The 15,591-nt window shown below is 37.9% G+C and overlaps 10 protein-coding genes across 10 annotated transcripts; 7 read left to right on the forward strand and 3 right to left on the reverse strand.

The window, feature by feature from the left end:
- Positions 1–152: 152 nt before the first annotated feature.
- PRCAT00000716001 (uncharacterized protein) lies at positions 153–1,061 on the forward strand (the record flags this gene model as incomplete). Its single annotated transcript, XM_062956626.1, has 1 exon — positions 153–1,061. The coding sequence occupies one exon, from the start codon at positions 153–155 to the stop codon at positions 1,059–1,061; it is 909 nt and encodes a 302-aa protein (XP_062807549.1).
- A 74-nt stretch (positions 1,062–1,135) lies between these two features.
- Positions 1,136–2,410, reverse strand: PRCAT00000717001 (snoRNA-binding rRNA-processing protein; the record flags this gene model as incomplete). The annotated part of the gene is made up of 1 exon (XM_062956627.1): positions 1,136–2,410. The coding sequence occupies one exon, from the start codon at positions 2,408–2,410 to the stop codon at positions 1,136–1,138; it is 1,275 nt and encodes a 424-aa protein (XP_062807550.1).
- An 831-nt stretch (positions 2,411–3,241) lies between these two features.
- CTR2 (low-affinity Cu transporter) lies at positions 3,242–3,637 on the reverse strand (the record flags this gene model as incomplete). Its single annotated transcript, XM_062956628.1, has 1 exon — positions 3,242–3,637. The coding sequence occupies one exon, from the start codon at positions 3,635–3,637 to the stop codon at positions 3,242–3,244; it is 396 nt and encodes a 131-aa protein (XP_062807551.1).
- Positions 3,638–3,969: 332 nt separating this feature from the next.
- PRCAT00000719001 (uncharacterized protein) lies at positions 3,970–4,614 on the forward strand (the record flags this gene model as incomplete). The annotated part of the gene is made up of 1 exon (XM_062956629.1): positions 3,970–4,614. The coding sequence occupies one exon, from the start codon at positions 3,970–3,972 to the stop codon at positions 4,612–4,614; it is 645 nt and encodes a 214-aa protein (XP_062807552.1).
- A 349-nt stretch (positions 4,615–4,963) lies between these two features.
- GCD6 (translation initiation factor eIF2B catalytic subunit epsilon) lies at positions 4,964–7,120 on the forward strand (the record flags this gene model as incomplete). Its single annotated transcript, XM_062956630.1, has 1 exon — positions 4,964–7,120. One exon carries the CDS (start codon positions 4,964–4,966, stop codon positions 7,118–7,120), a length of 2,157 nt encoding a protein of 718 aa, XP_062807553.1.
- A 216-nt stretch (positions 7,121–7,336) lies between these two features.
- Positions 7,337–8,821, forward strand: ERG1 (squalene monooxygenase; the record flags this gene model as incomplete). The annotated part of the gene is made up of 1 exon (XM_062956631.1): positions 7,337–8,821. The coding sequence occupies one exon, from the start codon at positions 7,337–7,339 to the stop codon at positions 8,819–8,821; it is 1,485 nt and encodes a 494-aa protein (XP_062807554.1).
- Positions 8,822–9,005: 184 nt separating this feature from the next.
- Positions 9,006–10,247, forward strand: VCX1 (Vcx1p; the record flags this gene model as incomplete). Its single annotated transcript, XM_062956632.1, has 1 exon — positions 9,006–10,247. One exon carries the CDS (start codon positions 9,006–9,008, stop codon positions 10,245–10,247), a length of 1,242 nt encoding a protein of 413 aa, XP_062807555.1.
- Positions 10,248–11,381: 1,134 nt separating this feature from the next.
- On the forward strand, positions 11,382–12,290 carry PCL2 (cyclin; the record flags this gene model as incomplete). The annotated part of the gene is made up of 1 exon (XM_062956635.1): positions 11,382–12,290. The coding sequence occupies one exon, from the start codon at positions 11,382–11,384 to the stop codon at positions 12,288–12,290; it is 909 nt and encodes a 302-aa protein (XP_062807556.1).
- Positions 12,291–12,476: 186 nt separating this feature from the next.
- Positions 12,477–14,141, reverse strand: TCP1 (chaperonin-containing T-complex alpha subunit; the record flags this gene model as incomplete). The annotated part of the gene is made up of 1 exon (XM_062956636.1): positions 12,477–14,141. The coding sequence occupies one exon, from the start codon at positions 14,139–14,141 to the stop codon at positions 12,477–12,479; it is 1,665 nt and encodes a 554-aa protein (XP_062807557.1).
- A 572-nt stretch (positions 14,142–14,713) lies between these two features.
- Positions 14,714–15,505, forward strand: GCF1 (Gcf1p; the record flags this gene model as incomplete). Its single annotated transcript, XM_062956637.1, has 1 exon — positions 14,714–15,505. One exon carries the CDS (start codon positions 14,714–14,716, stop codon positions 15,503–15,505), a length of 792 nt encoding a protein of 263 aa, XP_062807558.1.
- Positions 15,506–15,591: the final 86 nt, after the last annotated feature.

Below are 15,591 nucleotides of genomic sequence, written 5' to 3' on the forward strand. Positions count from 1 at the left end.
TGAACCTTGCTTATGTAATTTATTGATTCATTTTTTAGATGGTGTTGGCCAGATCGAGACACATAAGGTACAGAAAAGGAACGCGACTTCGCTGTACGTAACTAAAACGAACAACAATCTAATAATATATTCAATTATCATATACAGTTGAAATGAAACTCTCCAAGTCAATTTTAGGGCTCGCAGTTCTCAGCTTGGTGCACCATGTTAGAGCTGAGTTGATTCAAGGAAGCTGGTTTCCTGTTGATTTTAAAGGAAGCATTCCTGTCGACTTCTCACCGTTCGTAAAGGGAGAACAGATTACAATTGATTGCAGTGCAAGGAATATAGATAATAATGGTGAACATAAATTTGATGATAAACTGAGGGTAATATACACTGCTTTTCCAACTTGCAAGGAAAGTGGTAAGCCATTGGAATTCAAGTATGGCATAAATGAAGACTTGCAGTGTACGATTGAGTTCACTGATGAAATATATCATCTTTTCCAGCTATATATACATGAGGACGCTCCATTCAGTTGTCGCTTACCAACAAGTAGTAGCACAAACTATTTAGAGCAAGGTGGTGCCTACGTTCCTTTGACATTCAATTTAAGAGGGGAGGTGCGTGAGTCCCATTTGAGAATTGATAACAATATCAATGTCATAATAGTCACTCCTTCCACCCATAAATCGGAGCAAAACACATTTATAAGTGCAGTCGGTTGGTCATCGGGTACTAACTTGACTAGAATCAAAATTGGAGATGAATTGCCTCTTAAATTTGCCATTCGATGGTTTGATCAGCTCGACAACGAAGGTTCTTTGACACAAGGAATGAAAAATATTCAATTGCCATATGCTGATGGATTTTATAAGCTCCCAAACCCAAGGAATGCTTTTTTGCTTCGCTGGTTGTTATACTTTCCACTGCAGCTAGTTATGTTGGTCGTCTATTTCACAGTTTTTGCCTTGACCTTAGGAGGTTTACTATTTTTTTATTTTATCATCAAGAAGTCATTTAGGAATAATAGGTTCGGATCTTTTGATAGCGAAACGGGCTACAATAAAAATGATTAGGAGAAAAAGCCTATAAGATCGTCTATTGATAGACAAATGATGAATAAATTAAATGCATTTTATTTCGAATGTTTCTAAAGGCTACGACACTTTTGGATAATATTTTTCAACAACATTTCGATCTTTTCGTTATTTGGTGCCTCATTAAGAAATTTTTCTGTCACATAGTCAACAAACAATTTTGTTAATACATCTTTACTATCTCCGATCGACTTTGCTTTGTAGGCCATGAATTTGTTGACTGATAAATGCAAATTTTCTGACAAATTGGAACTTGAAATAGTAACACTCCTAATGGGTAATGTAATATCAATCACTAAGGTCCTCGAGTCATTAGGATAAACTTCCTGTAAGTGTCTCAAAACATGTAAGTATAAATGATCTCTGTCTAAAGAGTCAAAACGATCAAACAAAGTCAAAAACCTATTGACTAAGTGGAAGTATTTCTTATCATGTTGAGCTTTGTCTTCAAAAGGTTTCGAAAATATTGATGAGATACAGACATCAAATATTGTTAAAGCGATATCACCTCTTAAAGCGGGATTCGTATCTGGATTACCCAACATGTTCATGTCTGCTTCAGGTAAATGCTTTAATTTTTCATTGAAGTCATCAGTCTCAGGGACTTCGATTTTGTCATTATTCAACTCGTTGTCATCAATCGTCGTATTATCGGTTGGTTTTTGACTTTCTTCCTCTTTACCATCATCCTGTTGTTGTTTGTCAGTAATTAGGCCAAGAACTCTTCTTCTGGCTAAAAGCTTTGATACATATACTAGTTCAAATTGCGCATAAGAAATCCACAAATTATCGGAATCAGAATTAAAACGCAAACCTCTTTGAAACAAGGACCTTGCCCCTTTAGCATTTGAATTAGTTTCAAATTCGTAGTTGGCAGCAGACAACCATGCATCTACGTTCCTAGGTTGCAACTGCAATAATCTCGAATAAACTTTATAGATCACTTTCACTGCTCCCTTTGATTTAGCAAACAGCAAGTACTGAGCCCATAATTCTAAGTTACCTGGAAACTTTCTCGTCGCTCTATCGAAAATAAAAAGCACTCTTCTTACACCAGCCCAATCAGAAATACTGGGCTTTGTATCAATTGCTCCTGCCTTCGAAAGTCTAGTGTATCTTTTCTTTCTCAACTTTTCAAGGTTCATTTCAAATGCACTGTACTTGAGAAAGTCTTTTGGCTTTGAACCTCTTCCCAGTATTCTATGCTCGAAGTCTGTTCTTCTTCTCATTATCATCGTGATTTCGCTTTTGTCGAACAATCCCTTTTTCTTGAGATCCTCTAACTCAGGAACTGACTGCTCTAAGTAGTATCTCACTTTCTCTGCCATGGTCCTTAGCTATTTTATCGTAACAAAAGAGAAGTAATATAGAATAGAAGACTTGATGAGATGAGATAAAGTTATGAAAAATTATTGATCGTGCGGCTCAACAAGGTTGGAATAACAAATATTACGAGATCATCAAGCAAAAAGAAAAAGGAAAGCTGACAGTAAGTCTTTTCTCTATAAGTACTCTACTGATTATTCTTAAATATACTTCAACCTCCCGCTCTTTGGTCAGTAATATCAAAACTATTAAAAAATAAAAAAAGACAAGAAGATATGCTCCAGGAGGGGTTTGAACCCACGACCGTCGCGTTCCTCACACGACCGTGACTTATGGTATAACCACATTGTCGTAATCCGGCTATAAGCACGAAGCGCTAACCTCTGCGCCACTGGAGCGCACATCTTTCTCGCCGAAGATTCGAACCCCCCACCAAACAAAGACACATAAATGTCTCCCTCTTAGGCTAAGATGGCCGATCTTCGATAAGGAACTTTTGTGGCGACCAATAGTTACATACAGAGCACATACACCAGAAAGCTGCCTATTTAATGCTGCATTGCCCAAACTAATCAATCACATTGATATACCCGACGCATACCTCATGCTAGTGAGAAGTTTAAGGGTTTCAGAAGTATTATTGACCATCTCCTTTTAAAAGGCAGTCTTAAGATACAACTTTGAACTTGAACTTATCTTTGAGTATTCGCCAGGTATACCCACATATTACTACGATGAAAATGGTAATATTATGTAAATTTTCATAAATAAGATATTCGTTACAGCCTTGAACTTTATTACTTCATAAAGATCTAATTGTAAGACAAAGCATACTAATGACATGCCATGGGCCTCGAGGCTGCAATGTCAGAGGTCAATCCCCAAACGTAATTTCCCAAGACAGCACCTACAACGACGGCAAGCATAAACCAGCCCGAATATGTCATGAATACCAACATGAGCATAAACGAATATCCAACCTGTAAACCATAGAAAAGAGCTTTTTTGGTTTTAAATCGGCGAACCAAAGCAGCACTTGTATTGGCAGCAGCTCCGGACATAGTATTAACATAAGACTGTTCCCACTTGTTTCCCCAATACTTCAAGAATTCGTAACTTGCTGAAATTGCAACGATTGCAAGCAAGGAAAAGATAAAGCCAGCTACCGTACTGACTCTCCACCACTTAAAGACGACGCATGTATTTCTCCAATTCCAAGTAAATACCATCTGTAATTGTTAGTATTAGAACTTCTTAAATACTTCTGAGTAGTACATACATTCATTGAACACATGTTACCGTGATCCATATCGCCATGGTCCATATCTGGCATTGAGTGATTCATCGAGGGTTGAGAGGATGTCCTGGAAGTACTATCACCTCCAAAGTGTTCCATTTTCAATATAATCAGCAAAATAGAAAGGAATTTAAATCGACTTCGATGATCGGAATGGATAATCGGAACAGTTATCAATACTTTTATGATTGATATCTTTATATCCTTTTTTTTAGTCTAACACCGGTACCATAGCAGAAGGACTGTGCTTATAATATTCCAGTCATGAAATTGATTAATAGTGAAGAGAAAGCCGCTCATATTGCGTACTTTTCAACAGAAGGATTCAAAGGATTGATCTACGGTTCTCTTATATCTTTCGGGCTCTATGAATACATAAAAACAAGACAACCAGGTAGGTTTAGAACATTCAGCGCCAGTATAAAGACATGCATTTTGATAATACCAACAATCGGAATAGGTGCTTTTTGGGCGGATCAAGGTTCAGTCGAGTTTGATAGAAAAATGCATTCTTCAAATAATAGTACGGTAATGGAGGAATACCGTCAATGGAATAATATGACACTTTTGGATAAGGTAGCACACTCGCTTCTGAAATACAAGTCCCATTTCCTAGTTACGTCTTGGATAGGATCCATTTACGGTTCTTGGATCCTAATCCGCAAAGACAAGACTTTGAATGCTGCTCAAAGAATATCCAAGATCAAAAAGTATGCTATAGGAAGCACAGCGTCCGTTTTGATGGCCGCTATATTAGTTTCAAGGACCAGCGAAGCCCTGAACAGTAAAGTATCAAATGAGAACAATAAAGATACGTATGCGACAAATGGGACTAGTGAGTTTGCTGAAACTGACGTTCTACTAAAGAGCAAAAAGACTAAGGAAGCAGCGGAGGAAGAGAAAAAATAGTAAGAAACACATGAAGCTAGCCTCCCAATTGCTTTTTTTTGTTTGCTTTACTCCATATTCTAAAACTAATTTTGTAAATATTCCTTTTTGAAGATATTAACACTATTGATAGTTGAGCGTCCTAATATCAAATACATCGATATCAAATACATAATGAATGGATTCTATATAACTTCACCGTATTCTGCATATTTTTCATTCATATTAATTAGTGTTCCTCTACTTTTATTTTCAGTCTGTACTTCGTACAAGCTTCAAGCAAAGTGCACACTAAAAAAAAAAAGATTTATAACGATAGAGTTGATAAATTACACTTATTTTATCATAATACATCTAATTGAAGATAAGAATGGCTGTAAAAGGTAAAAAACTGAAAGAAGTGGTGAAAGATGAGAGATTTCAAGCAATTGTATTGACTGATTCGTTTCAAACGAGATTTATGCCACTTACATCTGTAAAGCCTAGATGTCTTTTACCGTTAGTGAACGTTCCTTTGATAGAATATACTCTTGAATTTTTGGCAAGAGCACAAGTTAATGAAGTCTATGTGTTCTGCTCTTCTCATGCTGACCAAATTCAGCAATATATAGAGCGTTCCAAATGGGTGTCAAAAAATTCGCCATTTACAATCAAGACTATTATGTCACTCGAGTCCAGATCGGTGGGCGATGCTATGAGGGATCTTGATAACCGTGGGTTAATAAGTGGGGATTTTTTGTTAGTTTCAGGAGATGTGGTTACCAATATTGATTTTGAAAAGGCAATGAATTTCCATAAACAAAAGAGACTGATTGACAAAGATCATATAGCTACTATGGTTCTCACTCCTGGTAGTCCATTTCACAGGACGAGATCCCCTGTAGATCCCTCTGTTTTTATGATCAATAAGGAGACTGACAGATGCATATATTATCAAGATATACCCCCCGTTGATGGAAAGAAAACCAGTATAGATATTGATCCAGAGCTCTTGGAGGACATTGAAGACGATTTGGTTATTAGAAATGATTTAATTGATTGTCAGATTGATATATGCTCGCCTCATGTGCCTCAGATATTTCAAGAGAACTTTGATTATCAATCTTTGAGAAGTGACTTTTTAAAGGGAGTTTTGACTTCAGATTTATTAAAAAAGTCGATATACGCCTATATAACCGACGGTTCCTGCTACTCAGCGAGGGTTGAAAGTTGGGCCACATACGATGCTATAAGTCAAGATATCTTAGGCAGGTGGTGTTATCCAATAGTGCCCGATTCAAATTTGTTAGAGTTTAACACTTATACTTACGAGTTTAATCACATATACAAGGAAGAAAAAGTGGTATTGGCACAGTCCTGCAAAATCGGAAGTTGTACATCGATTGGATCACATACCAGTGTCGGCGATGGAACGTTGATAAACAAGTCAGTTATCGGGAGAAATTGCAAAATCGGTAAGAATGTGAGAATTAATAATTCATACATTTGGGATAATGTTACGATAGATGATGATTGTGAAATATCGTATACAATTGTTGCTGAACATTGTTTTATTGGCACGAACGCTATCTTAAGTTCCGGCTGTGTCATTGGTCATAATGTAAAAATTGGAGACGATGAAGTTCTTCCTAATAATACTAGATTAATAGAAGTTCCATACAAGAAGCATGGATTTAATACTCTTGATTCATTTAGTGACGAAGAAGCTTCTACAAAGATTGGTACCTCAGGCGAAGAGGATGATGATATTAGGGGTTTGAGTCGTGGTATAAAAGGGTTTGTCTATAACTCCGACAATGAGAATGAGAATGATTCAGATTCAGAAGTTGTGTCTTCTGGGCTATATTCTGGAATTATATACAACCAAAGAGCATTGAATACGTCAGATGCTTCTATATCATCTATCTCTACCAGCAGAAAGAAGCATCGTCGTCAATCAAGGAACAGACGCTTGTCAACCACTTCTATGATGTCAGACTATGAAGCTGGAGTTTTCTCAGAAGAGGAAGAAGATTTCGAGAAGGAGGCAATTGCTACTATTCAGAGATCCTTAGAGAATAACCATGATCTTGACACAGCGTTGCTTGAATTGAACACTTTAAGGATGTCGATGAATGTCACCTATCATGAGGTTAGAGTTGCAACGACTCGTGCTTTGTTTTCTAAAGTCGTAGACTTTATAACAACTGGAACGCTACAACCAAAGGAGGCAGCTGAGAAAATTTTTAGGAGTTGGGGATTACTTTATAAAAGACAAGTCTTTAATGCGGAGGAACAAGTTGATTTATGTCAGGAACTCCAGAGCCAGACTTCTAAATTAGATAAATCCTACAATCAAGTATTATTATTCATTGCCATAAGAATACTATACGAGCAGGATATTTTGGAAGAAGAAAACATATACGCTTGGTGGGACTCAGTGGCTTCTACGGCCAATGATGATTTAATCCAAGTGAGAAAATTATCGGGTCAATTTATAGAATGGTTGAGAGATGCTGAAGAAGAAAGTGAGGAAGAGAGCGATTGAATGTGTATACTCGCCTATCTTTTATAGTTTCAACATAGAAGTTAAATTTTAATTTCGTTTAGGCCTGCATGTAGCCGTGAAGATGAATCGCAGCTCGTAAAGACTGTACGATGGTTGTATATCGTACACGTTACATCCACGGTTTACTGACTAAGAGAAACTCAATAATTTTCTCTTCCAGTAGCTTTTCTGTTGTCTGAAGACGAAGTAGTCAATATGAGTTCAGAAGAGTATGATGTAATCGTTATTGGAGCGGGAGTCGTAGGACCCGCAATAGCTACAGCACTAGCGAGACAAGGTCGAAAAGTTTTAATCGTAGAGAGAGACTGGTCGAAACCTGAGAGAATCGTCGGGGAGCTTATGCAGCCAGGAGGTGTCAAGGCCTTGCGAGATTTAGGACTTGTTGAGGCAGTCAACAATATCGATGCTATCGACGTCACTGGATACTATATCAAATTTCATGACGAGGTAATAACGATTCAATATCCTGAGAAAGCTGAAGCTCAGAAAACGAATGCATTAAATCCAGTTCCAGGATGCGTATTCAATTCAAATGATATGATAAATGATGACGATACAATAAAAAGATCAGATTGGGAAGCGGATGACAGAGTGAGAGGTGTAGCTTTTCGTAATGGTGAGTTTTTGCAGAATTTGAGACGAATAGTCAAATCAGAGCCGAACGTTACATGGATTGAAGGTACGGCAACTGAAATAATATACTCCAAAAATGATCTTAATACAGTCTTAGGAATAAAAGTCAAAAGTGAAAAGCAAACTCAAGATTACTTTGCAAAATTAACAATTGCATGTGACGGAATATACTCGAAATTCAGAAAGGCATTGTCTGTCGATAATACTCCTAGTGTCGGATCTTATTTCGTTGGATTGAAACTAATAAACTGTGACTTGCCAGCGAAGCACCATGGCCATGTAATCTTAGGGGACCATGCTCCGGTCTTGGTCTATCAAATCTCAAAGACAGAAACCAGAATCTTATGCGCATACAGGTCATCGAAACCACCGTCGCAGTCAAACAATGAACTTCAAAATTATTTGAGTAATCAAGTGTACCCAGCTTTACCAGCAGAGATGAGGCCCTCTTTTAAGGCAGCCCTTGAGTTAGGTAAGTTTAAGTCTATGCCGAATCAATACTTAGCTGCAAGGAAACAAGGAAAAAAATTGCACGGTTTTATTCTTTTAGGAGATGCCCTCAATATGAGGCATCCTTTGACTGGAGGCGGAATGACAGTCGGCTTAAATGATGTCGCGATTTTAGCTAGGCTTTTAAACCCAAAATTTATTCCCGATCTCAATAATTATGAAGTCATGTCACAGAGGTTATCACAATTCCAAACTAAGCGTAAAAATCTTGATGCTGTTGTCAATACCCTTTCAATCGCTCTTTATACCTTGTTTGCAGCAGATAAAAGACCTCTAAAGATTCTACAAAAAGGTTGTTTCAAATATTTCCAACGTGGTGGTGATTGTGTTTCAGGACCTATAGGTCTATTATCAGGTATGCTCCCCTTCCCTTTGATATTGTTCAATCACTTTTTCAGTGTTGCATTTTATGCTACATATTGCAACTTTTTAGAGAGAGGGATTGTCGGCTTTCCCATAGCACTTTATGAAGCTATTGAAACAATAATCGCTGCCATTTTTGTATTCACTCCATATTTATGGAAAGAGCTAGTTTAATAGAGTAGAGATAGCTAGGAATGAATTTCAATCTAATCGTTCTTTAATAAGTATCCTGTCCCAATAGCAATTGCAGCGTATTGTTTCAATAGTCACGTGCGCGTTATTTTATCTCGGGTACAAAAAGGCTAAGCCATCTCTTCAACTGCTAAAACCTTGTAGATTACAACAGTTGAGCATTTAAATGTCATCATTAGAGAATTTACCGTTAATCGGTAGAGATGGAGCCAGCAGCCAATCTGAATCCTTCAAGAGGACTGTTTACAAAACAACGATCTTAACCTTGAAATCTTCTCCAGTCAATTACTTGTTGGTGTTTGTTCCGCTAGGATTAATAGCTAGTGGATTAGGCTGGTCACATAATGCAATCTTTTGGCTCAACTTTCTCGCTATTGTGCCTTTAGCATCTCTTTTAGCTTTCGCTACTGAAGAGATAGCAGAAAAGGTAGGTGAAACTATTGGTGGGCTTCTTAATGCTACATTTGGGAATGCTGTCGAATTGATTGTATCTATTATCGCATTGCGCAATAATCAGGTTAGAATTGTTCAAGCCAGTATGTTGGGATCAATATTGTCTAATTTATTATTAGTCTTGGGCTGTTGTTTTATTGCTGGTGGAGTTACACGAGTGCAACAGACTTTTAACCAAACGGTTGCGCAAACAATGTCTTCTTTAATGGCATTGGCTACAATTGGCTTGATGCTTCCTGCTGCATTTCATGCCACCTTACCGAGTTCCAAGCACAAACCAATTGGGACTCCTGATTCCGACGATTTGATTCTTTCGCTTTCAAGAGGCGTTTCAATTATACTTTTGCTACTTTACGTTTTGTACCTCCTCTTTCAATTGAAAACACACAAATCATTATTCGAAGAGCAGGTACCAGATGATGATGGAATTATTACCACATCATTGCCTCCCGATGATGGAGGAAAGCAAGAGAATGATCATTTATCTATAATAAGCGCTGTTTCGGTTTTAGTGTTTGCTACTATTCTCGTTTCATTTTGTGCAGACTCATTGGTTGGATCCATTGATAACATAGTTAAATCCTCAGGGTTGTCAAAGACTTTCATTGGGTTAGTGATCATCCCTATTGTGGGTAATGCTGCTGAACATGTCACAGCTGTAATTGTTGCTATGAAAGACAAGATGGATTTAGCAATTGGAGTAGCCGTTGGCTCTTCGCTTCAAATTGCCATTTTCGTGACTCCCTTTATGGTTCTCGTGGGTTGGGCTATAGGCGTCCCAATGTCCTTGTATTTTTCTACGTTCGAGACGTTAGTTTTGTTTGTTTCTGTATTTATTACAAATTTAGTGATTCTTGATGGGGAGTCAAATTGGTTGGAGGGAGCTATGCTCTTGAGCAGTTATTTAATAATTGCCTTAGCTTTTTTTTATTATCCAGACTCTGCACTTGAATAGAGATCCTCACGGTCATTGCGGCCCATGTATGTATTCTAGTCACCATTTACGTAAGGTATCAATATACAACTACTTACTCGACCATTCTGTGGCTCTTAAAATCTTTATCCGGATCCTCATTCCAAGTTTGGAAGTAATCGTATCGACCTCTGGTTAACTTTAAATATACCACCAGATATACATTATAAGGTCAGAAGGTCACAAGGTAACAAGGTCTTATTTAATATTTGATTCATTTCTTAACGACAAGCTATTCATGCAACCACATCTGTATTCGGTGACGACCTGGGTGAACACTTTCAGCCCCTGCAGAAATCAAGTGCTTGGCGGTCACTTATCTCAATAAATTAATCTACATCACTGTAAGCTTCTAGAACATCAGCACCATTTACATTTGCCTAAGCTTCTTCCTCCTTCATCTTTGATCGTCACGGGGTGGCCATGTAATACTAGGAACCTTAGGGGTAGCAAAGACCCTACTGAAGCTCGCTTACGTTTTCAGCTGCCAGGCTGATGCACGTTTGTAATAGTTGCACTGGGGTAGCCGTGTCTGCATTAATTCACGTTATATGACTCCTTCCCAAGGAAAGTTCAAGGCTGCCCAGATTGTATTGTCTGGACTGAATTTTCTATGTCGAGACACCCCTTGCGCAGTATCTGACGCCAATTTCACTGGAAACACGTCGCTCAGTCAACCTTGCAGATTGCGCGAACGCGTCAGCAGAAACATCAACGCGACCGACAAAAATTTTACTCAAGATATCAGCGGTGTTACCACATGGGGAAATTTATTTGAAAAATAAAGGGAGCATCACTAGTTGCAGTAATAAAGGCAATCGTAAGGACATAGTCAACGAGCGATATATAAAAATGAAATATCCTGAGCGCTATTCAATAATATAATATTCATTAATTAACCTGATAGTTGTAGTACGTACTGAACTACAGGTCAATTGAGTTGTGGTGGGTTAGCACTAAGTCAGTAATCGCTAGGACAGCTAGCTGCCAAGCGAGAAGGAGGTAATAGTGTTCATTGAGTCTGTTTTTTCAACATCTGATCTGCGGCATAAGACCAGAATTGAAGGACTTAAAGTAAGCTCTGGTAATTAAGTTAGATCATACTGGCAAATCAACATGTCTGACATAGATGCTTTAAAGGTTTTTGCTCGCCAAAGAGTGAGTCAAGAAATGGTGGACTTCCTAGCAGCGACTACGGAATCCATAATTCAAGTAAAGCAGAAGAAGCCAGAATTTAGACCATTGGAAGGCACATCTTCAGAGTTCTTCCCTGTGGAAAAAAAGATCACATCTTTGAAAATATTCATTAAAAACTTAATCAAATACTCTAATGTCCAAACCCCAACCTTGATGGCTAGCTTGATTTATCTCAACAGGTTGAGAAACCTACTTCCTGCAAATGCTGTGGGAATGGAAACCACCAAGCATCGTATCTTCTTGGCGTCATTAATTTTGGCCGCCAAGACGTTGAATGATTCATCTCCTTTAAACAAGCATTGGACGAGATACACCGACGGATTGTTAACAAATCAAGAGGTCAATATGGCCGAGCGTGAATTGATTGCCTTGTTGAAATGGGACATTTCAATACGGGAAGATGAACTAGTTGTTGCGTTGCAACCGTTCCTCACATCTATCAGATCGACCTTGGCCAAAAGAATCGAAGATGACAGTGTCAAAAAGACAAGCTACTATAAGCTTTCAAGCCATAGCAATAGATCACTTTTATCAGTATCGGCTACTTCGAGATCATCGTCATCATCATCAATCTCATCCGTCAATTCAACGTCCCATTTGCATGGTTCGGATTCTGCATACTCGCTTCGTTACCAAGAGAAGTCTACATCGAGTTTGCATAGTCTTTGCAGCGACCACGAACCAAGAGAGCCTTTGATGGCAAAGTCTTCAACATATTTGAATATTGCTCGTCCTGACCGTCAAACTACAAAATTATTTAACGTAAGGGCAGATCTGACTGCTGAAAACAATATTAATACAAGACATTCTGGTAGGATTTTGGCTTAGAATTTGGACTAAGTATGTGCATTTATTTTTTTTCACTTCTATATAATTAATTTCAGGCCACACATATTTCAGGTAACATTAAAGACAATAGTAATATTGACTCATTTAGGCTTACAGCGTAGTATCAAAGTAATTATTTTATTGACTGTATCATGAAGATAGAAAAGAAGAGCGTGACACTAGCTCTTAGTGTTGATGTGGGTCCTCTTTGGGCGGATCCGGCGCAACTGTGATCATGGTATCAATTCGTAAGATGGCAATGCAAGCTTCTAATGCAGATTTTAATGATTTAATTTTAGAAACTGTTGGCTCCAAAACACCATTGATACTTTCGTTAACAATCTTTCCTTCAATCAAATCAAGCCCGTAGTTCTTATACTTCTTTCTTTTAGTGTCTGAAGGTAAAGCGGTTTGACAAGCAGCATGATATGTCCTTAATCTCGAAACCAAATCAGATGCATCCTTAGCTGCATTTGCCGCTAATGTTTTCGGGATTATCAATAAAGCATTAGCAAACTCTGCAATAGCTAATTGTTCCCTAGATCCAACAGTCGTAGCAAAATTTTCTAAATAAATATTAAGTGCGACTTCGACGGCACCTCCACCAGGGACAACATGACCACTCTCAAGAGTTCTTTTAACCACCGACAAGGAATCGTGTAAAGATCTTTCCATCTCATCCAAAGAATAATCATTAGGACCTCTCAATATTATGGAGGAAGACGAATGTTGTTTGGTGCCTTTAATCAAAATGCACTCGTCATCGCTAATTCTTGTTTGAACAACCTCCTCAGCCTGGCCCAAAGAAGATGCCTCAAACGACTCTTCACCTTCCAAGTTCGACAAGTTACTAATTAAGGTAGCACCAGTAGCCCTTGCAATTCTTCTGAGATCTTCTTTTTTGCAACGTCTCACTGCCATTGTATTAGTCTCTACAAATTCCTTCAAGCATAAATCATCTATACCCTTTGTGGTCAAGATGACGTTGGCACCTGCACTTAAAATCTTTTTGATTCTTTCGATAACAATTCCATATTCTCTTTTTCTAATTTCTTCCAACTGATCAGGATCATCAATGTTAATTTGAACGCCCATTGCCATTTTAGCTTTCTGTAAGTTAATGTCCAAACAAGCGATCTTGGCATTTTTAACTGACTTGACCATCGCTTGGGAGGCGATGGTACAGTTGAGAGCATATCCATTAATGAGCATCGACTCTGTAGAGGACTTACCGTGCGCTTTTAAGACATTAACCGCCTTGACTGGATATTTTAATTCACCTTTAGAGTTTTGAGTTTTAACAGCAAGCATTGCATCGACAACAATTCTAGCAAAAAAATCCGAATCGGATCCAATGATTTTAGAAGACATCGAAGTTTTCGCTATGTTGATGAGCGTTTCCTTCCCTAAAGAATCGACTGACTGTGACAAAACTTCATTGATATAAGGAATGGCCTCCCTTAAAGCGAGTCTATAGCCACTAATAATCGTGGTGGGATGGACTTTATTTTTAACTAATTCATTGGCTCTTTTCAACAATTCACTAGCAATAATTACAACTGAAGTGGTACCATCTCCAACTTCTCGATCTTGTTGCTGTGCCAACTCCACTAAGATTTTACCTGCTGGATGTTGAACATCCAAGAGCGATAAGATCGTAGCACCGTCATTTGTTACCGTAACATCTCCAATATCATCGACCAACATTTTATCCAATCCAACTGGCCCCAAGGACGACTTTACAACGTTGGCCACGGACTGTGCAGCTAATACATTTTGGTTACGAATATCATCACCACTGATCTTTTCGCCACCTAAGAATAAGGTATCTGAACGAGCTGCTGAAAACATTTGCTCCAATATTCTTTGATTCTAGCTTATTAGCAACAGATTTATAATTCACAATAGTGGCATTTGCCTTGAATGTTCGTTGATGAGGATTCCGGTTTAGGAACGACTTTATTTTTTTCATCTCTTAATTTTTTTATATAAGACAGTCTCTCTATCAGGCAAAATAACGGTGAAGTTCTTTTGATTTTGAAAGCCGTCTTTTATGATCTGTCGAGGAATTATATTGAAACGTTCATATTCCTTTTGCTGTTCATTCTATCTTCTCGTTCTCCCAAAAAAATGAGGTTTTTTTTCTGAGTTAAAGAATAACCTAGACCAGCTTATCCAAGTTTAAAGTATAGTAAAATGGATCGTATATCAAGTTTGACTAGCGTCATATTCTTGAATTGTTTTTCTTCACGTCCATTTGAGGCTTCAGTTTTGATTATAATCGTATGACGGGTTGCAACTCTATATCGCTTATGTAATCAACGCGGATAATGATACTGGTCATAAATAAACAAAACAAAACAGCATATAATCTATCTAATTTATACTTAAAAGAATAGGAGACAACTTATCGTGTTACTGTAATGTTAAGGTCTCAATTTAGCCGTTTTGGTAAAGGCGTATTACGTGAAAATAGTTCAGTTTCGACTGCAATTGGATTGAAATTTTATGTGCCATCGCTCTCAGCGACCGGTTTTTTAAACTGTAACAGCAAAGAGATTGACCAGAAAAGGGCGTTATCAACGAAGAAAAAGACCCTATCCGGAGAAAGGAAACAATTAAATACTTTAAAAACCAAGCTCTCGAAAGAAAAGGGTGTCCTCTCTAAGTTGCAAAAAAAATATAAGGAAGAAGCAAAAAAGTTGAAATCGAAAGAGAAGGAAAGATCACAGAAAGAGAAAGCAAAGCTTCTTGCCATTAAAGCAAAGGATAAGTCCAAGAAAGAGTTGAGCGCGGCTACTAAGACATTTAGAAAGTTATCACCTTACAATTTGTTTATTAAGGAAAATACTTCTACGAAGTCGTTGAAAGAGGCCACAAATGCTTGGAATGTTTTAAGTGATAACGAAAAAGACTATTATAAGGAACTAGCCGACGACTACAACGAGCAAAAGCTGCAGATCTATACTCCTAAACCAAAGGCCCCTGCAAGCGGTTACGCTGCATTTGTTAAAGAGAATTATGAAAACGATGGTCGTAGTTTCGCTGACATCAACAAGGAATTGGCCTCTGAATGGAAATCTCTTAGCAATGAGGAAAAAGCAAAATATACGGTTCCCGAATCTGAGAAAAAGGCGTATGCTGATAAATTGAAAGCTTGGACTGACAAAAGGTTACAGCTCTACAGAGAGTCGAAACAAAAGGCCGCTGCCTAAATTCAGTCAATTTTTAGAAGTCTATAAAGTTTGAACTGTTGATATGCGATTAATAGTCGATATTTTCTAAATCTATAGTGTTTTAA

Source organism: Priceomyces carsonii, assembly GCF_900007245.1.
Source record: "Priceomyces carsonii strain CBS4050 genome assembly, scaffold: Debaryomyces_carsonii_scaffold_1, whole genome shotgun sequence".
NCBI lineage: Eukaryota > Fungi > Ascomycota > Pichiomycetes > Serinales > Debaryomycetaceae > Priceomyces > Priceomyces carsonii.